The sequence below is a fragment of the Parasteatoda tepidariorum genome, chromosome 3 (assembly GCF_043381705.1).
Source record: "Parasteatoda tepidariorum isolate YZ-2023 chromosome 3, CAS_Ptep_4.0, whole genome shotgun sequence".
Lineage (NCBI taxonomy): Eukaryota > Metazoa > Arthropoda > Arachnida > Araneae > Theridiidae > Parasteatoda > Parasteatoda tepidariorum.
This window is the reverse complement of record NC_092206.1, coordinates 14,993,383-15,020,511: the sequence shown is the minus strand read 5'-3', so window position 1 is coordinate 15,020,511 and position 27,129 is coordinate 14,993,383. Positions and strand designations below refer to the sequence as shown.

Sequence of the window (27,129 nt, the reverse complement as noted above, 5' to 3'; positions counted from 1 at the left end):
ATGTAAGCATTGAAAAATTATTCTCTAAGTGGGGAACAATTTTTAAATAGCAAAATAAATAAAAAGTAAAAATAAACTAATAAAAATGAAATAATAAAAATAAAATAACAAAAATATAAAAATAAAAAACAGTAAGGAAGAATAAAGAACAGTGACCAAAAGAAAATTATTAATGAAATTTCTATTTGGTGTAATATTAAAAAATTTGAAATCGGAGATGATTAGACAAAGATATTTTATGCAGAAACATTATTTGTTTCCTGTTAGAAAAATATTTTTAATTTTTTCAGAAATCTAAGGTACGGTAACGTTATAATTTAAAATTGTGTTTATAAAATTTCATAATTCGACTTCATTCATAATCGAAAATTCTTATCTATAAATAAGTGCTGCTATAACTCACATCAACAGCAAACGGCCAGATCAGGTTAATAGTCAGGTTTTACATTGAATTTTACTAAGGACGAATGCAGTGATATGAAAGACGCATATTTAATTAGCTAATTTAATTAATATGAGAAATCAAAATTAAACCAATTAATAGAAATAATATTAAAGGACCAAGAAAAAAAATATAGTTCTTACTACCACATTTAACTTATTCCATATATTTTTAAAATTATAGTTCTTACTATCACATATTTAGTAAAAAATTACAAAACTGAAAGTAAATTTTACCAAACATGGTTTTTATGCCATGCTCTAAGGTATCATGATAACATTACTTAATCTTAAAATTATTACTGCCAAACAGCACGATATAAACCATATTTTATTGTTAATTTTACCAGAAGTCATTACCAAAAACAAAGCTCTTTTCCAAACTTTACTGTACTTTGTTTCTATAGAGCTAGAAATATGTTAAATGTTACCATATTCTGGCAGTTTTTTTAATCATACTTTTTTCTCTGTGTTACGTTAGTATATTTTTTTCTCTGCCATAAGAAAACGAATCAGAGTATTATCGGCGCGCATTGTAAAAAATTTCCTCATAGAAACAAAATTTCACATTTATTTCATTTATACTTTTTTTTTTAGAATTTTCAAATTATTATTGATTGATTTGTTGATTTTTAAAAATTATTGATTTTTAAGAAAATGAATTTAGAGTTTAGTATTCATGAAATGACGTGGGTAATTCGTAAATGATGTCACACTGGACAGTGGAGGGACAGTCAAGGGACAGTCAAGGGACAGTGGAGTTTTCTGAAAATATGACAATTCGTGACATGGGTGAGGGAGAGGTAACAAGTAATGTCACACCCCACAATTTTGTTAAAATAAAAATATTGAAAATCAGCAAACCAAACATTTTATACTATTTATTTTATATTTTTAATCTTTATCAGCGAAATAAATTCTCATCTAATTATTGCTATTGTTATACTTTCAAATGCCATTAAAAATAAATTTGAAATATGACCTATAACATGTGTTTTGTTTTTAAACCAATAACATGCTAATATAATATAGCGTGTCACATGACCATGGGGGTATCATGAAGTGTGACACTGTGAGAACGGGGGGGAGGTCAAAAATATTTAAAAAAGCAGTGACATCATTTTTGTACGGTGCGCTATATTATTTTTAATATTCAAGACTGGTAAGAAACGTAAAATGGTAACGAATAATAGGGTACGATAAATAAGGTGCCATATAAATAAGTGAGTGATAATAAGGGTGAAAAATTTTCACTTATTTGTCTTACTGTTGATGAAAACGTAACCCATGAGAACCTCTTTCGTTATTATTAGCTCAAACTTAAAATAATCCCTTAACTTTTCCTACAAGCCATTTTTCTGTTCTTAAAATTAAAAAAAAAAGGGTATTCTGTTACGTCATGCGTTAGAAAGTGCCTAGCTATCACAACACGTTAAAATAGTTTATAGATAGTATGTTCAAGGTATTTCATTCGTTGAGCCCATCTGCTTGTTTTAAGTATAATTTGATACATCTTATCTTCATAGTTTAATAAATATAATTCAGGAATAACTATTTCATCCTTGAATTAAAATAACCTACTTCTCACATCACTCAATAAATTTATCCACTTTATAAAACTACTTCATTAATCATCTGTGCTCATTGATATATCGATATTGTCGGCTGATGGTTATCGATGACATCCATGCGCAACTTGAAATTTGATCTGAATATTTAATTAAACCACTTATAAAATTTTAAAAAAAGTGCCTAGTATTTTATTTAGATTTTAAAGTCAAGGGCTCATTTTTTTTATTTTTTTTATTTTTTATTAATACAATAATTTAATCCAGTGTTTCCCAAAGTGTGGTACGCGTACCCCTAGGGGTACAGGAACAGTTTAACGGGGGTACGCGTTCGTATCCGAAATATCTTGCAACAAACGAAAGTTTCAAAAATTTTTATTTAAAAACAAAGCTAGCCATGAAAATTTACGAGTACGTATTTTTCTAATGGCTATTTTTTGCAGAGTTAATATTCAATAATTAGTGGTGATGATAGCCAGTTGTGATTTTTAACTTTTCTGCAATTTTTTTATTCATAGCAAAAACAATATCATCCTTCTCACTGATGCAAATAAACTTAACAAAACTGTACCAAAAAATAGAAGAAAAAAGAGCATATTTTTAAAAAAATACATTCATTNTTTGTTCCGTAACATGTTGTGGTAAAAATGAATTTTACAATAAAAAGTACAGGCACACTGATCGCTGGTACTTTTTACCATAATTTGATCTGGAAATTTTTACAGTGGTTATCTAATTTGGTAAATTTAGTAAAATGGGGTAATTTTTATCATGATACGTTTAAGCTTGGCATAAAAACCATTTATTTGAAGTTATTTTTCAGATTTGTGTTTCTTACTAAATGTGTAGTAATAAAAACTATAATTTTGAAAACCGAAATTTTCCGTGAACAGGTGCCATAAGAGCTGAAGAATTACCAAATAAATAGCTTTAAATAGCGTATAATATTTTTTTTTTAATTAACCAGAATTATGTTAATTTTTTTACCAGAAATGTTATTACCATACAGTACGGTAACTTTATCAGATTTTTTTTTTCTACGTGTGCAAAAAGCTTACAATATATAAATTGATAAATGCAATGTCTTCCTGTAATAGCTATACACTTGAAGATGCTTTGACTAATTATTATTATTATTCTTACAATTTTATTTATTATTATCTTTATTATTTTTTAAGTTATAAAATAATCTAAAATTTTGTTCTATGAAAAGATTTCTCAGCAGGAGATTATCCTATATTATTGCTTGTAAAATTCGAAATTTGATCAAGTCACGCAAACATACATAATACATACAAAAATAAATCTCAGAAATTTTTTTTTTTTTTTTGAACTAAAGTGAAAATTATAATGAATATCTCTTCTTCAATCTTTTTTGTACGTTATTACTTTAAGTTATTGCTTATTACATCACTTATCTGAATCAACTTACAAAGATTGCATATATTAATAAACCCATACATATTTTCGCTGATCCGTTTATATATCTCCATTAAACTTTTAAAAAAAAAATTAAGTGAGTTTAAATTATAAATTATAATAAATATGCTCAATTGTGATGAAATATGCTATTTTTGGTCATTAACATATACCAAAACACGAAATTGGAAATTAAAAAACCAAACAATAAACAATGCCTTTACATTGATCGCTGACTTGTGAGGGGGAGGGGGGAGGGGCTGCGATTTTCCAATCCAGCAGCATTTAACGACCCGCTCTCATGTTTGGCCTTTTCTTTAAAAAAATTGATTCTGGATTTTTAAAAAAAAAATTATTTTGTTTAGTTCAGGTAAAACATTTTAAAAGAAATAAAAGCTTGCATTACTATTGCAACCAGCCACGAGAAAAATCTCCAATAAAAGAGAATGAGTCGTTAAAGTCTGCTGGACTGTAAATGCTGACCGGGGGAATCACTCGCAAATATTTTATGGTGGTCCGAATCAAATTTGAGTTGCCCTGGACCAATAGATCACCGACGTGAAGGAACGATTTTTGCCTAGGGTGAATAAGTTTTACCGATAGAAAAGAAAATGCAATTTCAGTGATCGGAAAATAGTAAATCTAATATATCAATCACTGGTAAATATTTCATGGTGGTCCGAATCAAATTTGAGTTGCCCTGAACCAACGGATCACCGACGTGAAGGAACGATTTTAGCCTAGGGTGAATAAGTTTCATCGATAGAAAAGAAAATGCAATTTCAGTGATCGAAAAATAGTAAATCTAATATATCAATCACTGGTAAATATTTCATGGTGGTCCGAATCAAATTTGAGTTGCCCTGGACCAACGGATCACCGACATGAAGGAACGATTTTTGCCTAGGGTGAATAAGTTTTACCGATAGAAAAGAAAATGCAATTTCAGTGATCGATAAATAGTAAATCTAATATATCAATGTAATTATGTTGATTAAAATACTAAAGTCTATAAATTTCACGTCGTTAACGTTTGGTATTGTAAAATGAAAAGTTTTACTAATAGAAAGGAAACTGCAATTTCGATGATCAAAAGATTGTATGTCCAAAACATAATATTATCAAAGTTAAAATTATATTGATTAAAATCCTAAAACATATAAATTTCCTGACGTGGACGTTTGATTATGTAAAATAAATGTTTCACAAAGTGTAAATGAGTAGCAAAATGAATGTTTCTTGAAATAGGCGTGTTTCTGATGGCCAAATAAAAAGCAGTGAATTCTAGAGCTAATTCTGCGGATAAAAAATATTCTTGTTTATCCAACCCTGTTTATTTTCGCACTATAAAACATCAATTAAAATAACTTCCTTCATAAATATTTCATTAAATCTTCATGTTTTTTTCTTCTTTTTTAAAAAATAAATATGTTTTTTTTTAGAAGTTCAGGTGAACATATTAGAAAAAAGTGTATCTAGTTATGCAATATAGAAGAAGCCATTAATTTATCCCCAGTTTTATTTTTTTTTACTTATAATTATTTAATTCAGTGTGCCAAGTTGTTGCTGTTGCAGTTTTTATCTTGTTATGCCAAATTTAAAAAAAATTAGCGTGAAAGAGAAAAAGTGTCTGAGGAGTTGACGTAATTTGATTTATGATGTACACATGCTACAAGACGAATGTTTACTATTTAGCCAAATTCATCATTTTTATTTCTTTGTCGGGAATCATTTTTTTTTATTTCCTTTTTTTGAATTGTCATTCTTCGGCACCTACTCTTCTGTTGTACCGCGTAGAGCATGTATATTTATTTTTGTAAATGCTATAAAAATTTCTCGATTCTACAGAGATTTCTTTTTTTAAAAACCTGTTGATTTTAAAAATTCCTTGAATTGTTGCAAAGTCCTGACTAAATATGGTTGATTTATTTATTGAATGCAACGATTAAAAGACAACAACACCAACAAATACAAAAAACGTTATAATAGAGAGAGGCAGCTGTGGCGATAGTCTCCAAATTCAAAGGGCCCCCTGGCTTCCCAATAGCGGCCCAGAAGAGAACATTTGGCTAACGGTCAGCAAAGAATGAGATGGTCACCATCCATAACCCGTTCCACATTCCCGAAACTGCAGATAAGACTTGTAACTAAGCGGAAATGGTGAAAGTATATTGAAAGACAGTCACAGTGAACCTAAACTCAGCTACCATTTTATATCAGGGCCATCTTGAGACAACAGATACTTTGTCTTTCCAAGACTTATGAATTGTTCTAAAAACGAAATTTAAAATAATGCACTAAAAAATTTATTTTTCATTATTGTGCTTGAAAATGATTTATTTAGAAGTCTAAAACTCTAAATAATTTTTTTTTTTAAAAATTGATTTTTTTAAATTACTATTCTTTTTATTTATATTTTGTTCTGACATATTTCGTAGTCTCAATGAAAAATTCAAATATTTGCAAATGTTAAATTAATTGGAAGAGTCTTCAGTATTTTCAAATGTACCTAAGCAGTTCCTTAACGGTATGTAACTAAACGTCTCCACTGTATCTATTTGACTAGGCCTATTTGCCATTAAGATAATTAAGGAAATGCTAGAAAGATTACTTGATGTTATTTCGAATTAGCTAAAATGTTTATTAACTAGTCTAAAATGTTTCAGGCTGTTGTTCAATTGGAGACTTTTCCTGTTAGCCTGGCCTTCCAAAAGCGACTGTTTGCAAAGTTTCGAATTATGCACTTAAAAAAAAAAAAAAAAATTATAGTTAAAACAACCAGAATATGGTAAAATTCAAAGTGTTTCTGAATCTAAGGGAACACCAAAAAGCTAAATAATTTTTACCGAAGCACTTTGGTAATGATTTTGGTAAAATTATGTTAATACAATAAAATAATGTTTTATAATATGCGCTGTAAAATTTTTTGCATCAAATCACGGTATTAAGTACTAGCACTTCGAGAGCATCATCCGTAAAAATCATTTCATCGTAAAATATTATACTATAATTTTTACAGTAATATTTATTCAAATAGAGAGATTCACTGATTTCACGATTATTACTGTGAAAATTACGCTACATCAGATTTTTGTTCCGTAACATGTTGTGGTAAAAATGAATTTTACAATAAAAAGTACAGGCACACTGATCGCTGGTACTTTTTACCATAATTTGATCTGGAAATTTTTACAGTGGTTATCTAATTTGGTAAATTTAGTAAAATGGGGTAATTTTTATCATGATACGTTTAAGCTTGGCATAAAAACCATTTATTTGAAGTTATTTTTCAGATTTGTGTTTCTTACTAAATGTGTAGTAATAAAAACTATAATTTTGAAAACCGAAATTTTCCGTGAACAGGTGCCATAAGAGCTGAAGAATTACCAAATAAATAGCTTTAAATAGCGTATAATATTTTTTTTTTAATTAACCAGAATTATGTTAATTTTTTTACCAGAAATGTTATTACCATACAGTACGGTAACTTTATCAGATTTTTTTTTTCTACGTGTGCAAAAAGCTTACAATATATAAATTGATAAATGCAATGTCTTCCTGTAATAGCTATACACTTGAAGATGCTTTGACTAATTATTATTATTATTCTTACAATTTTATTTATTATTATCTTTATTATTTTTTAAGTTATAAAATAATCTAAAATTTTGTTCTATGAAAAGATTTCTCAGCAGCAGATTATCCCGTATTATTGCTTGTAAAATTCGAAATTTGATCAAGTCACGCAAACATACTACAAACTACATACAAAAATAAATCTCAGAAATTCAACGAATCTTTCATGTTAAGAGATATCAGGTGATATTTGTTGACTCGTTTATTTGTGAAAAGTTGGTGGCAAATAGACTAGAGTTGTTCTTTGGGATTACAGCACTTTCTTTTATGTTCCCTACTTCCGCTCTTCTAAGAAGGGGTCAGCTTTAAGGTCTCCCCTCTTTTCATCAAGTGGTGATGCAACCAGTGACCCCCAGCTCACCCCCAAAGGAGGAAAGAGGGGATCAGAAAGTGAGAAAGAACATGCATCATTGTCACCATTAAAATTATATATCTATACATGTTCAGTTTTGTTACAATTTCTTTTAGTGATCAGTAATTTGACTATGCATATAAATACCTACAACTATTTAATATTAATGAAGCCTGTTCAAGTTTTAACTTTATTTAATTAAATTTGCACAATGTCCTGATTACAACGCACTAAAGGCTGACTACAAATTACCTCTTACAAACTCGGACGCGCAATAATTACACAGGGTGCGTAGCGTTTTTAAAAAGTGCTTAAAGGTGCTTATTTTCGATTTTCGTTTTTTAAAAGCCTTTAAAGGTGCTTTTTTTCATGGGAAGTTTTTAAAAAGTGCTTTATTTTACCTTTTTAAAAATAAAATATTTTTTCTTTACCATATTTATTTTCGTCACAAACTGTGCAAAATGACATTGTTCTATTCAACGTTTTCACAGTTAATTCAACCCCGATCTATTTCGGTGTGGCCCCTGGGTGTGGCGTTTGAAGACGCCATTACATGTTCAATGAAATGCTTGCGGGTCCGCATGTGCGAACACTGAGCTGGATTCAGTGAGATTCTTTCACTCTCATGTGCAACTTTGCTGCATTTTGCAAGATATTCTGAATTTCAGGATTTAGTTAGTTTTGAATTGATAATTTAAAAATACTTCATATTTATAATAGGTGTTTTGACCCAAAATTTAAAAATTTGGGTTTTTGACTATTGTCAAAAATTGTCAATTTTTTTTTTTTGTCATGACGGATAAAACCTATAATTTTCAAGAACTTGTCCACTCTGCACAATTATAATTTTTTTAAAGTGCCTAAAAATATTTTTTGAGTGCTTGAAGAGTGCTTAAAAATGGCTTATTTTTTGTTGAAAAATTTGGCTACTCACCCTGTTACACTTATTATAACAAATTAACTCAGTGCTTTGCAAATATCTGTATATATATATATTTGGACGTTTCCATGTTATTTGTTTCTGTAATCACTTTGTCATTCACTAAGTTGTGATCACTAAGTTTAATTCGTGATTTTTAAACACGGACCTCTTTGTTTTAATTCAGCTACAAATTCGGGGAAGACAAAAATCACACTTTAAATTATAAGTAGTTTTCAGATTAATTAGAGTTTTGCTGGATAGGTTTGAACTATCGCCTCTAAATTTTACGCCTAAGAAACGTAAAATCAAACGTAATTATCAAGGTAAACGTAACGAATCGAAACGTAATTATCAACGTAAACGTAACGAATCGAAACGTAATTATCAAAAAATGTTATTTACCCAAACACATCTTGAGAATGGGTGCTTATTTTTGAGCGAAACATGTCTACTTTTGTTTTCACTTGCATGTTTTTGAAGCTCATGATTTTTACTATGAAGGTTATTAAATATAATCACTATGAAATATAATGATAATGAATGAATACTATGAAAGCTGTTAAATATAATCACTATGAAATATAATGATAATTAATGAATACTATGAAAGTTATTAAATAAAAAATGATTTTATAATCCATGACACTTAGACTGATGAAAAAATGACACTTAAACTGATCCAAAAATGACGTTTTACGAAACATTTTGATTGCTACGATGTATTTTTAAATAGATATTTTCCTTGTTGCCCTAAATCACTAAACATCACCTTACACAATCAAGAAAATTCTAGTAAAATTTAAATACTGTATGGTAAAGACATTTTGGTATAAATGTAAAACATAATTCTGGTTAATAAAACCAAAATATACGGTATTTAAACCATTTATTTAGTTCATTAATCTGATTATATGGCTATTGTTTACTGGATATTCTCACTTTCGTTATTTTAGAAATTTTTATTACCCCACATTTAGTAAAGAATACAAAGCTGAAAAATAAATTAAACCGAATAAATTGTTTTTATGTTAGGTATCATGATAAAATTACAAATTTTACCATATTTACCAAATTTTATCTCGCATTTTAAAGTCGTATCTTAATGAGTTTTTTTTACCCAACACATTCCAAATTCATCACCAAAGTGTTTTGATTAAAATTACCAAGCTTCCCATAAAACTAGAAACATAGTAAATTTTCCTATATTCATGTATAGTTTTTCCCATACATAGTTTTGATCATGTTTTTATTTCCCAGTATTAAAGTTACAAGACATAAGAAAGTTTTTATAAAACAGCAGGTGTGATGTCACTTGGACAACTGTTTACTTTTTCAGTTAATGATTGTCTATACTTAAAAGAGGAATATTAAGGAAAGAAGAAAAGGGAACTGTTGTTGTAAGAGTGAAAAAATCTCAGAATACGACTCTGAAATTAAGGATGACAAATGTCTTAGTTTAAAAATAGATAAACAGTGTGTGTCTTATCTTACTTGCTACTTAAAGTGAAGAAGACTTCTCACCAAATCTTTTTCCACCCTTAGTCTTAAACAGTTTTTAGAAATATATTTGCAATTAAAAATATTATGGCACGCTTCTTTAATCCCTAATTATCAGAAATTTAATTCTATAGTTCGAAATTTGTTTGCAAATTCTAATTGAAGACATATTTGAATAAATTGTTATTATTTTATTTTTCAACGAAGATGTTAAATTTAATGTTTGCCTTAAGAAGCTAATAACTGTTTTTTCCTTAAACGAAAACAATTTTTTAGCTGTATCATTATTTTTTTTCGAAAAAATAAATATTTTCTATTAATAAAAAAATCTAATTTTTGTTTTAAAAAAATATAAACTCTGATTTAGAAAAAAAAAATCCGATGTAAAATATATTAATAATTCAGAATACTATTTAAAAACAATATTATAGCTAAAATACTTATTATTTCTATCTAGAATAGTTAAAATAATTATACAATTATTTCAAACTTCACTGAATAAAGAAAATCATAATTGTTTTGATTCAACCTCAATACTCTCATGAATTTTTAAAAACGAAGACCCTATTTGTAAAGTTAGATTTCAAACGAAGAATAAATAAATTTAGATCGAGAAACATAAAAAAAAAGAAGCAATTATTTTAAATAGCTATTAAAAGAACAAGTATTTCTTCGTTATTTAAATACATAAACTATTAAGTTTCAAAAACATTTATATTGAACTGAATGTGAAACTAAATTGGTATTATTGAAATGCATTTTTTAATAGCAAATTATTCTACTCTCAGATAATAGGAGATCATAATTTAAAAGTTGTCATAATCATTGCAGTCCAAATTTAGATTCTTTTTTTAGTCTATTTGGTGCAAAAAATAATAATTTACGCGTATTACCCTCTCATTATTTCTCTGGATGAAACCTTCAATATCAACGAAATCAGACCTAAGAAAATCACGATCTCAAGAATATATTTATAAATTATCCTAATTGAAAGACAATTTTGACTTAAATCATTAATATTTTTTTCCTAAAAAATCAAGTGCTTTAAATCGTGTTTTAACTCATAAATTACAAGTGATTTAAATCATGCCTACCCTGATTGCATGCGGTCTCTCACTCACTTTTTTCAAAAAACAACAAAAATCAATGGTAGATAATTATATCCGCGAGCGAATTAGAGAAGGATAAAAATAAAAAAAAATAGGGGAAGGGGAGACTAAAATATTCTTTTCTGGGCAAATAAGGTATTGCTTACAATGATTTCTTCTTTTTTTATATACTGAATCGAATAAAAAATACAGTTTTCTATTTAACTATATTACATATTTATAAGTGAGACGTTGATTTTTGTGCATTCTATAGGCTTAATCCAATAAAATTAAAATTGTGTTTGTATAAGAATTTTGTGCTTAAAAGTTAAATTAAATAGCGTAATTTTCATACACAAAGCCTTCTTTACTTCAAAACTATCGACTTATTGGATTTAGTGAAAAAAAAAATTTAAGGAAAAATACCTCACTTGTCGAGGTAACAATATTAAAAGTTCAATGTCTCCTCTCATTAATTAATCACAGGTCCCAGATCTAAATCATCGCATTTCCTATTCTACAAATTCAATCGTTACATTTTGAGAGTCAAAATGTAAATTTTTTGTTAAAAAGGAATTTTTATTCAGAGAAAGCAAGTTTTTATATCTGATTTCGAACATTAGAATATTTAAGATTGGACGCTTTAACCGTGAAGTTTGCCGGTCATAGGATCAAAAATTATTCTCAGCAGTTTTTTTTTCCCGTTGCTTACATAATACATCCATAGTCAAGTTTTTTTTAAGCAATACCAAAACCGTTTCTTATTAAATGATTAACTCCGTTCGTTACGGAGTGAAACATTAATTACCTAATTAAAATTTTATCACTTCGAAAAATCTTCGCCAATAAAATATAAACGTGGCGTAAATCGGCAGTTTCATTCATGTCTACCGCCACGCGTTTTCCAACTGAATGAACTCTTCTGGCGTTCCTCTAGATTAGAAAAAGATCATGAAGAAACTTCAAGAAAGTTGATTTTTTTTTTCTAATGCAAGAGACATAGTCATTCTCTTATACATTGAAAAAGTTTTCTACTTCTGCAGGGTGTCGGGAGGAGGGATTTACTGGAAAACATCCAAGATGGCGGATCATGGTACGTGCACACGGAGTGGCTATTTACGTCATTCTATTCCACGGCTGGAAATTCTATATCCCCTTCTGGATGTTGTTTCTGAAGCTTGTTGGGGAAGAGTCAAATTTCCGTCCGGCCAAAGATTCACAGAGAGTCCCTCTTACTATTTTTTTTTTTTTTTCATCTTCTTTTATTACTCATTATGAACAGTGAGGTAGTGATTATTCAAATATGATTGTACAAGCAGTGTCTGGTTACACGAACTTTTGAAAAAGTGCAGAAGTTGTGATTGTCCAAAAATTAATAATGATTTAGTCATTTTGGTAGTTGAATGGAAGATGAAAAATAACATTTTATATTGTCTTTAACTGAAAATAGATTAGATCAATTTGTAAGAAATTTTTTTTCGTAAGTAATTAAATTGAAGTTAAGTAATGATACTTTTTTATGTTAACGTTTTTTGTATTAGGTTTATTTTTCTTTCTTTTCTTTTTAATTTTAGCTGCGGGAAAAATCGAAGTGTTTGTTTGAGGAGGACATTCCATGCATTTCAAATATTTCTTCTTTCATTTAAATCAATAATTTTTATAAAATCATCATTATTATTTATACATTAATTTAGTTTATTTTATATTTTCAATACTATAATTCTCATTAGTTTTTACGCAAAAAATAAAATGAAAGAATCATTTTCTTCAACCTTTATCAATCCATTGCAGAATAAGTGTCTTCTCCAAACTTTTCCAAAAAATTCGATCTACAGTTCTGCTTCCCAATCCACACCTGCTACGTTTTTCAATTCATTTGGCCACCTTGTTTGCGGTCGTTTCATTGGACGTCTGATGTCATTCGAGGTCCAGCGATCGTCTGCTCATCGAGTCTATTATTCTTCGAGGATTTTAATTCTCTCTAGGAATTCAAACACTTTTATTTATTGTCTTGCTTAGAACTTTTGTTTATGTAACTCGATTTTGGTCCTTTCACGTAGCTTATCTTTCCATACCGTTCTTCGTGTTCCATTTACCCAGCGGTTCCCAAATGGTGTTCCGCGGAACCCTAGGGTTCTGTGGATGAGTCTCAGAGGTCCCGAGAGTTAGGAAATTTTTTAACCAGTTATGATTTTTAAACCTGTATTTAAATTTATATTCATTTAATAATCTTTTTTAAATTTAATAACTCCGTTATTTTTATGATATTTAATTGAAATGATTGAAGGAAGAAATTTCATAGCAACGTTTTTTTAATAACCATGAAATTAATAAATGATGAGAAGGATATATACATTTATGAAAAATTTCAGTGTCATTTCGCATTAAATAAACATAACCTGATTCAACAGTGAAAAAGTATGATTCTCTGATAACTATTCTGAGCGTTAATTTTTTTTCCTTTTTCGTTTTTATTTTAAGGGAAACCATGTTTCATCTCATTCATTTTCAGTTTATGCATGAACTAAAATTAAATTAAGAACTAGACTAGATACCGTTCGAGACTTGTGAATTCAACTGTCTGATATAAAATCCAATTTCAAGACTATTTTTGATAATACGGTGAGACGAAAAAATTTCATTCTCTAAATATTTGCAAAATTACCAAAAAAATTTTTTATTATTACAAATTTTCAAAATAATTAATAGTCTTTCGTTAATTAATCCGTTCACAATTTCTAATGAAATTTATTCATTAAGTCCCGGAGCTCCGCCAAAAGGAGGTCGATCGTTTAGGGTTCCACAGCCGAAAAAAAATGGGAACCGTGGTTTAAAGCTTTTCTATGAATCGGCTAGATATTGTTTTTTCTTTGCTTCGTAAGTGATTTAATTTTATTTTCCACCTATCTCTTCTTATCATATCTCCGTACAAACAGAACCATTGTATTGTATAACTAAGTTTAAGAAATACAGCAATATGGTTCAATTTAGTACCATATTTTATTTTATGACCATCGTTGAACAGTCGACCCAATTTTAGGTTTACGACAACCAATGTTCAACTCCATAGCTTTGTAATTTTGAACCCTGCCCAGAAGACAAGTGAACTTTTGGATCAAGAATTGAGAGAAATTTGAGTTCGCGGAGGACCTTTTAATGGAACTAACCCACATTTGCTTTACATTGAGAAGAAAACCATAAAACCTCCCACGGTTACCCTGACGGCACGAGGACTCTAACCCCCGATCCGACTACCACTGAGGATATTTTACATCAGCACTGTGGTCGGTGCGAGTTAGGGGCGGAATTCGAATCGACTACCCATCACTGAGATTCGAACCCAGATCACCTCATTAGGAGGCAAGCACACTATATGTTGAGCCATCACGGCCCTTTGTAAGTGATTATTGATTAAGTATATTGAATAAAAATGAATATCTTCTGTTAGAGTAGCATACTGAGGTGGAAAGAAGAATATCGGAAAAAGTACTTTGTTAGTAACAATATAATTTTAATGTAATTAAATGCAGAATTTCAAGTTATTAAATGTTTATTCAAATGAAATTATTTTTTAAAATTTTAATTAATAAATAAGGATTAATTTAAAGTGTTACTGTAAGGAACTTTCTCCACTCGATACTATTTGATAAAATGATAAGAACTCTTAAGCAATTCGTAAATAGTTCTAAATTTCAATAATTAACACTTATTTATTCTGATATAATCTGATTATAAATAATACCTTTTCAACTAGCGATTATTTTTTTTCTTCATATTGTATGAAATTGAAATATTTTATCATTTTGTTAGTGTTTTAACTTATCAAAAGATTAACACCTTAATACAATATTATTAATTTAACTGCGAAATTCTGAAAACAGCACATTACATTATATAATTGTATACATTATATAATTGTACTAAAATTATAAATGTATAAAGTATTAAAATTTCCTTCCTCTTTCAATCACATTCAAATTAAACTTTATTTCCACCACTTTTTTTAGTGAAAAATAGTCCAATTACGTTCGAATAATTATTTAATTACTTTAAATCAGGGTTTAACGGCCCGAATTAAATCGGGCGTTAATTTTCCCGTGCATTTTCTTCCTATGCTTTTTTTCAGCTGCTTTTTTTTTTCGTGATTCGCCTACTGATATTTAAAAGAAAATTTCCGTTGAAATTTGAAAATAACGTTAAATTTATCATTTTAAAATTTTTAGTTTACTGTAATATAATATGCGATACACTTAACCAAAATTCCCATGAAAGTTTCTTCCTTAAATAAAATATTTAGTTCAAAATTTAATGCTTAATTTTCTATTGAAATTTGTTTTCTTGATTTAGTACAGCGTAGTTTAGACTTATCTAGTACAGCAGTTACCAAATGAAGTAATTTCGAAAAGTTTAATGAGTTTCGAGAGTTCATATTATCATAAACCATTTTTGAAAACTGAAATTATATTTAGATTCAATCAATAATCATTGTTTACTTAAAATTTTGGTGACCTTTATAAAATTATTTTGAGATATGCATTTTTTAATATAATTTTCAATAACAGTTTATTGAATAAGTTATGAAGAGCACTTGCATTTACGTAAAATTGAAATAATATTTTTAATTTGTCTTTTGAAATCCATATATAATAACCAAACTCTTTAAAGAAATATGTTTCCCTAATAATCATTTCCAACGCTTATTGCTGTTATTTTTCAGCTTATTTTATTCAGTACTTCATATATGTATAGTCACCGGAAAAAAATCGCAACTAGACTAAATTGAGTTCCAAGACTGCTAGTTCAACTGCCGGACATAAAATCAAATGTAAGATTTATTAATGACAAAACGATGAAGAAAAAAAATTATATTTTTAAATATTTTCAAAATAAAGTCGCCTTTTATTGGTTAATGAGTTCACAATTGTCTTTATATACTTTATTTACAAAGTCGGGGCTTTGCCAAAAGAAGTTCGATCATTTATATTCCATAGAGTAAAAAAAAAAAAAAAATTTGGAACCGCTGATCTAGTAGTATACTTGTGGAATAGAGAAATGCGATCCACCGCATGTCCCACCATGAAGTCTTGAGGATCTCTGGATAAACTTTCTCTCTGTCTTTTGTGTAAACACAAGTCAGTCATCCTCTTCCGGGTAAACATAGCTGAAGCAGCGAAATCAAAAAGGATTGTTTTAACTGTAAAATGCCCCTCTTTTAACAGACACTTCTTTCAGATGCCATTTTCACGCATGGTGTTTTGGAGAAAAAAAGAAAACAGTTTTTGTGAGAGAATTTCACATCAATCGTAGCAACAGAAAAATAAAATCCAGATTTTGATTTGGGATGGATACAGATTCAAATTTCTAAGAGAAAGGAAATGAAATGTTTTAGATCGTAGAAACTTTTTTGCTGAATGAAATAACTCAATTTTAACGTAAATCAATTGTTATTTGTATCACAGAATAACAATTAATGTAAATCAATTGTTATTTTGTGTTTGTGTGTATGTTATGGTGGCTGTCAAGGCAACAGATGAAGCCCATTAATTTCACACCTTTGCCGCAGATAGAAAACCGGTGTCACTTTTATATGTGTGTTTTCTGGCACCGTAATTATTAGCTAAAATATGTTTTGGTATTTTTTTAAATCACAAAAAGCTGACTAATAGTTACTGAGAAAAATCTCTTCAGATTATCTGCTTTATATTTGTACTCACGTATAAAATACAAAAAAAATAATTAGAAATTTTTTTATTATTCATTCATATTCAAAAATGTATTAATAATTTATTTTGTAAATTAAAGAAATTTCAATGATGAATGTTAGATCTAAAAAAGTGCGAATCTAAAAAATTATTGTTCGGAAGTGAACCATGTTTGGAAGATTTTATCCTTAACGCAAATAAAGACACGGGAAAATTAAGAATATAAAGAAAAATTAACAATTTTCAAAATCACATTATTCTTGCTTTATAATAATCATAAAAATTCATCTTAAGAAATAGACATCATCATTGGACATAATATTAATATTTGGAAATTTTACAGCCACACAATTGTTTTTCAGTTAACAATTTTCATTTAAAATTTGCATAGAAAACATTCATGTAAAATTTCAAGCAATATGAACTGATATATTATACATTTAGAATGATGGAAAATAACAGAAAAATTAGTTTTGAGAACTATGTCAAGGAAGAACGCAGTTATGAATTTAATATAGATGTTTTTTTTTTTTTTAAAAATCATTACTTCTGTTATATTTGACGTAGAAACAAAACTCAAAAACTTTTTAGAAATTATTTTTCATCATTCTTTTTTGTTTAACATCATTATAAAAATTTGTGAGTAACTTTATAGAAAAACATATTCTGGAGTGTAAGGTTGTTAGTTAAAAAATTATTATTGCTAATAAATTTTATTATAAACTGTTTTTAAATTAAATGAAGCAAAAAGATAGACAGATATAATAAAAAAGAGGACATAATAATTAAGTGAAATGTAACAGAGCTCACATTATTACTTTAGTAACTTCTTTAAAAACGCATAAATATTTTTATAAACGAATTTACTTTTCGTTTCCTCCCTACTACAGCATTATAAATGTTCTTCATTTTTTAATTTTTTTTTAAAGTAATTAAATTGAATGCATTGAAAACTATAAATAAAACAACTGGAATTATATTTCCCACCAAAAGCGATTTTTTTTAAAGAAAAGTATATCCCCCAAAATTATTTTCCACGCTGAGAAAAAAGTTTCATCAAAACTGCCTGAATATGGTAAAATTCTACCGTGTTTCTGGTTCTAAGGGAACAACAAGAAGCTCGTTAATTTTTACCAAAACATTTTAGTAAAATTAACAATAAAAATGGTTTTATAATATGTTATAAAATTTGGTAAATGTGGTGAAAATTGGTAATTTTATCATACTATCTTAGAGTATGGCATAGAAAACTAATAGGTTAAATTTACTTTTCAGTTTTGTATTTGTATTAAATGTACGGTGATCAGAACTGTAATTTTGAAAACCAGAATTTCCAGAAAACCATTATCATATGAGCGGAAAAATTATCAGATGAATGGTTTAAAAACCGTATATTTTGATTTTATTAACTAGAAATGTTTTTTCTTATTAATTTAATTATTATTTTTTTAACATCAAAAATTTTCTTAATTTTAGTATATTTCTGGAAATTTCCTAAAATTCAAATACTTCCTGAAAAAAAAAATCCTTTTCATAATATATTTCTTACTCATATTACTTCTTATACTTAAGCATTTATAATTACTTCCTTCCAAATTATGAATTAAGTTAGCATATAATAAAATTTAAGTGATAAAGTATTTTACAGTAATTAGTTAGAAGCTTCATATTTTTAAATATTCAAAAATTTTAAATTTATTTTAGTCAGGACTCTATTTTTTAAATTGATTAAAGAATATGTTGCATTTACCATACTTCGTACAATCTATTCGATTTTCAGCCTTTCATGTATTTTTCAAATTGATTAAAAAATAGGTTACATATTAGTTAGTTCATTTCCACTACTATTTAAATAAGAAATTTCTCAATCATAAAAGGAAAACATTCTGTTCTACTTAAATTTATAGTCATAATTAATTTATAATACACTTAAATTTGTAGTCATTAGCGTAATTTTTCTTAAAATTTCATTGGCTAAGAAATTCCATAAAACTACCTCCATAAATTTAATTTAGATATTACTTAATGGTTCGCTGAAAATTTGTCATATTTCGTACAAACTATTGGATTTTTCACCCTTTCATATTTGCAACTACAGGTATTGAAAATGTTTTATTAACGAATGACTAGTTGAAAGTTAAAATTAACTTTGGAATATGAATTTCTAAAATTATTTGTTGATGTAAAAAGGATGGAAAAAAATAAAATAAAGTTTAATATTTTATAAACATAAAAACTTCTTCCATGAGTCCTTATATTTGTAATAATTTTGTAATATTTAAATTAATTAACTAGAAATGCTTCTAAAATAGGATTTTTAACTAAACTAAAATAAGTTACTACACCTAATAGTAACTAACGAAAAAGTTGTTATTATTAATTATAAAAGTTTACCTTTGAATACATTTATGAATTAAAAGCGAAATACTACAAAAATAAAACAGAACTAATATTATTGGAAGAGTTTTTAATTATATAAAAATATTGCAAGATTTAGGCGAGGAATAAATTTATGAATTCTAAACGGAATGAAATTCTGTTACAAAAGTTGCTAATATTACAAAAATATAACTGGATTGAGCAGGGCCGGCTTATGCATGTCGCGGCCCCTAGGCAATGCTCGTCTCGGGCCCCCTCCCCTACCGTCTTCTAACTTCCTAATTATTATATATCAAAGTATATTATGTATAGTATATTATCACATTATTCAATAAAAATATTGAATCAAACGAAAAGAATATTAGTAATTAATATATGCATTTATAAAAAATCATACAATAAGCTTAAATATTAACTCTTCTAACTTTTTTTGTTACAAAATCGTTCAAGACATCCTGAAAGTTAACCTTTTCCAATACATCATTTTTAATTGCCATTAAGGCCAATGAATTTAAACGGTTTTGAGACATAGTTGAACGAAGACAGTTTTTAATTAGTTTCAATTCTCGGTGGCTAGTTCTTCCCCTTTGTGGTTCTGTATGAGAAGAAACTTAAGGAAACGTTCAGCCGAAGTGAAAATTCAATTGCACGAAGTGAAAATTCAACGATTACATTAAAAATGTTGTCTATGACACAATACAACGTATGTATTTAGCGGATCGGGGAATTCCCCAGTCATGCGACGAACGAACCAATACTGCCAACCTTATTTTTACAGACTCTTTGGTAGCTTGACCATAGAATATACATACCTATGGTAGGTACCAGAACAGTAAGTGTGCATTCACAACGTAGAATTTTGCTCATTTTTCAAGCGTGCTGTGTTAAAAAAGCTGCTCTTGCTGTATAGTCATCTGATTAGTCGGCGTTAAAATTACCGCGATAAAATTGCTCGCGATTATATTACTGCGTTATATATGAACTAACTACCATAATATTAATATCTAATTTGGAATGCGTTCAGAAATGTACTAAAATAGCGTCGATATAATGTACAGAGCAAGACAATCGTCATTGAAATTTCGAATTAAATTTTTACTGTTTGAGAAACATAGTCAATTTTTGTCTCTGTAGCACAGGGCCCCTAGGCAGTTGCCTGCAGTGCCTAATGGATAAAACGGCCCTGGGATTGAGGCAAGAAATAAAAATATGAATTTTAAGCGGAATCAAACTTTTATCTCAAGTGCTGATATTCTAAGAAAGCTATTGCATTTTTGAAAGGTGGAATAAATTTATGAATTTTAAATAAAATTAAACTCTATTATAAATTTGTTTTTAATGTAACTGGAATTATGCAAAATAAAACAGAATCCAAATGAAAAAAAAAGTTATTTTACCAACTCAATAAAAATATTATCAATATCAGAAGATATTAGGACTTGAAAAATGTACTTATAACTCCTTCGAATATTTGGCGAAGAAGGTTCTTCTCAAAATATATGGTTTATTGCAGCTCACTAAACAGCTGAGATCTGTTAAGATAAATTCTGACGGGTGAGGAAGAATACGGAAGATGGACATAATGCAGCTGTTATTTTGCGCTTTCACCTGATCTTCTATAATGTGAAAGATGTATATTTTTTTATTTACTTTAAAATTTTGCTAATGAAGCAGCTCTCCATTTATATATAATTTTAAAGTTATTATAAAAAGATTTTCAGGATTTAAACGTAGAGGTTGTAAAATAATTTTTATCTCTGACAGACAAATTGAAAGTAGTAGAAAAAATTAATTATATTTAATTAAAACAAAATTGGTTTGTAAATCTGTTGGTGATTCAAACCAGTAGAAGACAAATTTACTAAATAATAAGAAATTTTATCCTTTTTGAATTACTGTGTATTTAAAAATAATTTCTGTCTTTGGAGAAAAATTTGATTTTAATTAGAAGATTTTAGTAATCTTATCACATCCAGTGGTATTTAGAAGCCCCACAACTTTAATTACCTTTAAAACTACCTTTTTAATTAGAAGTTTTTATTTCTCTCGAAAGATTGAAAGAGTTTGTACTCAATCGAAAGGTTTCTTTTTTAGTAATTTTAGTATAAGTCTATTTTAGTATTTTAATAAGTCTATTTTAATATAGTCTTTTTTAGCGTAAAATTAACTGGAGATATATGAACCGAAGAGACGTACAAAAAATCCGACCTCGATTATATGTTTTTTTGTAAACTTAGAATTCACTTTTAAATTTCCTTTTTTACGATTATTAATCAAGAATAAAAGAATTTGCAATAAAATAATTCGTTGAAAATAGATCGAGGAGATTGAAAAGAGATTCGATAAAAGAGATTGTACTCAAATAAAAGGTTTCTTTTTTTAGTAATTTTAGTACAAGTCTATTTTAGTATTTTAGTAAATCTATTTTAATATAGTCTTTTTCAGTGTAAAATTAACTGAAAATATATGAACCGAAGGGACTTACAAAAAATCCGACCAAGATGTGTTTTTTTTTAAAAACTTAGAATTCACTTATAAATTTCCTTCTTTACGATTATTAATCAAGAATAAACGAATTTGCAATAAAATCTTACGTTGAAATTTTTTGATTTCTAAAGATTGGAATAGTTGCTCCTATTAATATACACGAATGACTTATGTACTTAAGTTTTAAAATTTTATTATATTTTATTCCTAATTTCATATTAATATTTAGCTTAGACATAATTTATATTTGTTGAGATTTTTTTCCTAGTCGTTAAGATTAGTTGTTTTGATTTTCTCAAAACAGGGATGATTTCTTTTTCAAGCTACTAAAATAATAATTTTCCAAAGGACAAAAGGGTATTCTTAGTACTACATTTGAATTAAGCTGAACAACATGAATACTCTGACTCCATTTGAGAAGAATTAAGTTATAAAAGCTAATGATGTTTAGTGCTCATCCATGTTTGTTTCTGATTTAGTTTATTCTAATTTTGTAAACATGAAAAAGACATTTCCCTCATAATGAGGAATGCTACTTTTACTCAATTAAGTGCTATAAGGAGTGCATACAACTAGAAACATAACTCTTAAAAGAAGTACTATTGCTAAGATTATGATGAAATGTCAAAAATTCGAAGTGTCTTAAGTTTTGCATACGACTAGAAACGTTACTCATAATAAAGGTAACATTTTTGAAATGATGATGAAATGTTGATGAAGTGTGATAAGGTTCGCATAAAACTAGAAATGTTAAACTTAATGAAACGTCATACTCTAAGTTATGATGAAACGTCATGAAAATCAATGAAGAGTCGTAAGATTTGCACAGAACTAGGAACGTTTAAGTAAAGGTAACATTTATGAAATTAAGAGGAAATATCATCGATTGATGAAGTGTAATAAGTTTCGCATAAAACTAGAAATGTTAGACTTAATATATTATGACGAAGCGTTATAAAAATTAATGAACTGTCATGAGGTTTACACAGAACTAGGAACGTTAAAATAAAGGTAACATTTTTGAAATTATGATGAAATGTCATCAATTGATAAAGTCTCACAAGGTTCGCGTATAACTAGAAATGTTTCACTTAATATGATATATTATAATAAAATGTCATAAAAATCAATGAAGAATCATAAGGTTTGCACCGAAATATGAACGTTTAAATGAAGGTAACTTTTTTGAAATTATGATGAAATGTCATCGATCCATGAAGTGTAATAAGGTTCGCATATAACTAGAAATGTAACACTTAATATAGAATAAAATGTCATAAAAACCAAAGAAGTGTCATAAGGTTTGCACAGAACTAAGAACCTTAAAATAAAGGTAACATTTTTGAAATTATGATGAAATGTCATTAAAATCGATGAAGTGTCAAAGGTTTGCATACGACTAGAAATGCTTTTAGTAAATGTAGCCTTTAATTATGTGAATCACACTTAACACTTTTAGAATTACACTTAACACTTTTAGAATCACGCTTAACACTATCAGAATTACACTTAATACTATCGGAATCGCACTTAACACTATCAAAATCACGCTTAAAGCTATCAGAAATACTTAAAGTTTTTAATTTTATACCAAAATTTCCTAATTATTGTAATTATTATTTATTTATTTATTATTTTTTTTGTAGAGATGTCGTGGGCGGTGACCAAGGAAAAGCTGGTGGTACAGGAAGTGATTCATTCAATGAAGACAACGACTCCAACAGTCGGAAATCTCCTGATGACTCTCTTTACCAACTGGACATAAAGCCTGAAGGCAATCATTCCTCACATCTTGATGACCAACCCACCACAAGTCAACATCAACAGAATCAACTGCAGCAGCAGTTTCGTTTCTCAACAGTTCTGGACTCGATGCAGAACCATGTCAATTCATCGACCATCAATGATTTGGTCGAACTGAGGCTAGCAGTTGGAGAATATCAGAACTTATGACAAACATGTGATACATGAACCACCTATATTTTGTGTCGAAAATGAATGTTTTTTAATTTTGCCATATTTTCAAAAAAAAAGCAACCCACAAATGTTAATTAGCTAATTATCAGGCTAATCATAGATGTTGTAATACTTGATTTGTTTGCCGAACATTAAGTTTTTTTTCGTGTTTAAAACTTATTGAAACAAAATAATAATTAATTTCCTTCCAATGACTTTTTGTCAAGCATAGGCCTTTAAAGACAATTTGCCACTATTTAGTATTTTTTCTCCACCCAATTTAGAGCTCATATTGAACAATGACAATACTCCAAGTTGGCTTGCAATGCATAGTTACAAACTTGTGCATTGAGTTTTCAAACAAAGTCGAATTTCATGTGTTTATTTCAACAATAAGCGTAGTTTAGTTTAGCCTGATTTTCCAAAATAGCAGCCAAAAATAAGCAGCTTAAAAGACTCTTTCGATGTTTAACTCGTTCCTATTTAGTTATTTTCTCCCCACCTAATTTGGATCTTACTATATTGAACCATGACGATACTCCAATCAGGTCAGTTTACAATGCCTAGATATTACAAACTTGCGTTGCATTGTTCATATGTTAATTAGCTAATTATCAGGTTAATCATAGATGTTGTTATACTTAATTTGTTTGCTGTAAATTATGTTTTTTTTCACGTTTAAAACTTATTGAAACAAAATAATAATATAATTTCCTTCCAATGACTTATTGTCAAGCATAATAGACTTTTCAAATGTTTAACTCTCCAGTATTTAGTTATTTCCCCCCACCTAATTTGAATCTCATATTGAAATATGACGATACTCCTACCAGGTTGGTTTACAATGTCTAGATATAAACTTACACATAGAATTTTCAAACAACGACGAATTTCATTTGTTTATTTCGAAAATAAACGTAGTTTAATTTAGCCAAATTTTCCAAAATAGCAGCCAAAAATGTTAAGCAGCTAGATGTTGTAATTCTTTATTTATTTCCTAAAAGAAATTTTTTTTTAACATGTAACACATAAATGAAGAAAATAACAATATCATTACCTTCCTGTAAGTTTTTCTAGTATTAAACCTTCAGATGATTAACCCATCTCTATTAAACGGCCATATCAACTATTTTTTCTTCTATTTGAGTCTAATATTGAACAATGACCATAATACCGCCTCCCACTATTGACGACTGATTAGTCAATTAGATATTGATATTCATATAGGGTAATCTAATAATCAGTGCCCTTGATAATTTATACTTTTTACAATTCTGGTCAAAATGAAGTGAAAAATAAAGATTAACAAGGCAGTGGAAAATTAATATTTCAACGAGAATTACGAATCGTATATATGTATTGTTTGTAATTTTAAAAACACCAAAACATATTTTATTGCTGAAGAATATTGTGGGCGGGGACCAGTAGAAACACCGTCAAGTTTTTTCCTGCTATAAAACTGATTTTCGTGCTTTTTACCCTGCTTTCCTCTGTAGTGATTCAACAAATTTTGGTATTTTCATCATAGTTTGATTTTTGCTATGCAGACCCAAATGTGAAAATAATTTTTTTGTTGTTGTCATTTTGGTAAGGAACAAGGAATATAAAAGGCGCTGGTTACATATTTGTTGGTAACTTTCTTTGTCTGCTTTTTAAAAACAGTTATGTAGCTCATATTGTGTAAGAAATATAGAACTAAATTTATGGAAAATTATGGCTGAATATAATTAAGTTTAAAAAGTAGTAAATCATCGTACGTTAGCAGCATTAAAAAAAGATAAACCAAACTTTTTACACAAACTGCGACTTATGGTGACAAAATTTCTCATTAAAATGATGTACGCATTCTGTGAGAAATATTGATCTAAATCTACGTTGAAAAAAAATGGCTAAGCATGATTAAATAAACACAGCACTGATTATTGTCATGGCTGCAATATTTAATAGAATCAGATGATAATACATCACGATTTTATATTGTTAAATGAATGAAAAAACGTGTTCTAAGGATACATTTTTTCAACTAAATATTCTTTTAAAAATAGTCCTAAAAACATTTATTTATATTAAAATGTAAATGCAAAAAAGGAAAAATCTAATTTTAATACAATGATTTTCAGCAAATTTTCAATAACTTATACAGAAACTGTAATTTAGGTCACAAAATTTCTGTGAGAAATAATAAGCTAATAAGTTTACTATAGTTGAAAATAATGGTTAAACATCATTAAGTCTATAAAGCATTGTTATGGCTGTAGCATTTTTCAAAGCTAGATATAATAAATATAACGTTTTTAAAACGTGATTGAAAGAGAAGGAGGTTTCATGAATACTATTTATAACCAAACATTCTTTCAAAAAGCCTTAATCTTTCTTCGTTTATCTATATAACAATTATTCATATAAATATCATTTTAAAAAGGGAAAATCTATTTTATTAAATTATTTCAGGAACCTTTTGATTACTTTTACAAAAACTGCAATTTTGGTTACAAACTTTCTTATGTGAATAAAGTACATATTCTGTGAGAAATAAAAAACTAAATTTATTTTGGAAAATAGATTAAATCTACAAAGCTTATATCATAGTTACAGCATTAGCCTAAAAAAGGTACAATAAATATGTTTTTATAATGTTCAATTGGGGGAAAAAGATGTTTTAGGAACACTGTTCATGACAAAATATTCTTATAAAATTTTTTTTAAAATAATTATTCATGCAAATATCAGTGTAAAAAGGAAACACCAAATTTTATTACGATGAATTTCAGCAGCCTTTTGATTACTTTTACAAAAATTTATGTTAAATAATTTTCATGAGAAATAAGCCTACATTTGAAAATAATGGCTTAACATGATCAACTTTTAAAGCATCGTTCATTGTCGTGGCTGCAGCATCTACCAAAACCAGTTACAATAAATATTATATATTTAAAATGTATATTTGAAAGAGAAGAAAATTTCAGAAATATTGTTTATAACCAACCATTTATTAAAAAGTGTTTTATAATTGTGCATATAAATATCAGTGTAAAAAGGGGAAAATGTCATTTTTTTTTGTGTGCCAAAGATACATGTGATAACCAGAATTTTATTTGTGTGATATGTAATACTTAATGTAATACACAATTGTCGTTTCCAGTTTTTTAATGTTGTCCTTCCTCATTAAAATTGACTTTTTTTTCCAACTAAAAACGGTCCAAGAAATGTTTAAAAAAATGTATGAAAGGGAAAAAAAAGTGATGGGATCGTTTAATGACTGATATTCTTTGTAAATTGTTGAAGTGTATATTTCTTGTACATTTATTCAGAATATCGACGACTGTTGTAATTCAAAGAAGGATAATAAATAAAATTTGAATGTAGGCAAAGTGTATTTTTTATTACAAAAAGCGTCCATAAATTGTCTTTTTTTCTTCCTCCAAAGGCATATAATAACCTGAAAAATTTAATTTTTTCCAAGATTTTTACTAATTGAAATAAAAATATTATTAGTTTTATATTTAATAACCGTCGTTGAACAGCCGACACAATTTTGGGCTTACGACTACTAATATTCAATTCCATAGCCTTGTAATTTTGAACCTAATCCAGAAGACGAGTGAACTCCTGGACCAAGTGTTTGGAGAAATTCGCCTTTGTAGAGGACTTTTTGATGGAACTAATCCGCGTTTGCGTCACA

The 27,129-nt window shown here is 28.1% G+C and overlaps 1 protein-coding gene across 1 annotated transcript in view; it reads left to right on the top strand.

The window, feature by feature from the left end:
- The window catches only part of LOC107436467 (homeobox protein six1), a 32,289-nt gene extending 5,477 nt beyond the window's left edge, over nt 1-26,812 (top strand). Inside the window, exon 2 of the mRNA XM_016048204.3 lies at nt 23,138-26,812. Coding sequence (XP_015903690.1) covers nt 23,138-23,444 — 307 coding nt within the window. The 3' untranslated portion in view covers nt 23,445-26,812. The remainder of the gene's footprint in view (nt 1-23,137) is intronic.
- Nucleotides 26,813-27,129: the final 317 nt, after the last annotated feature.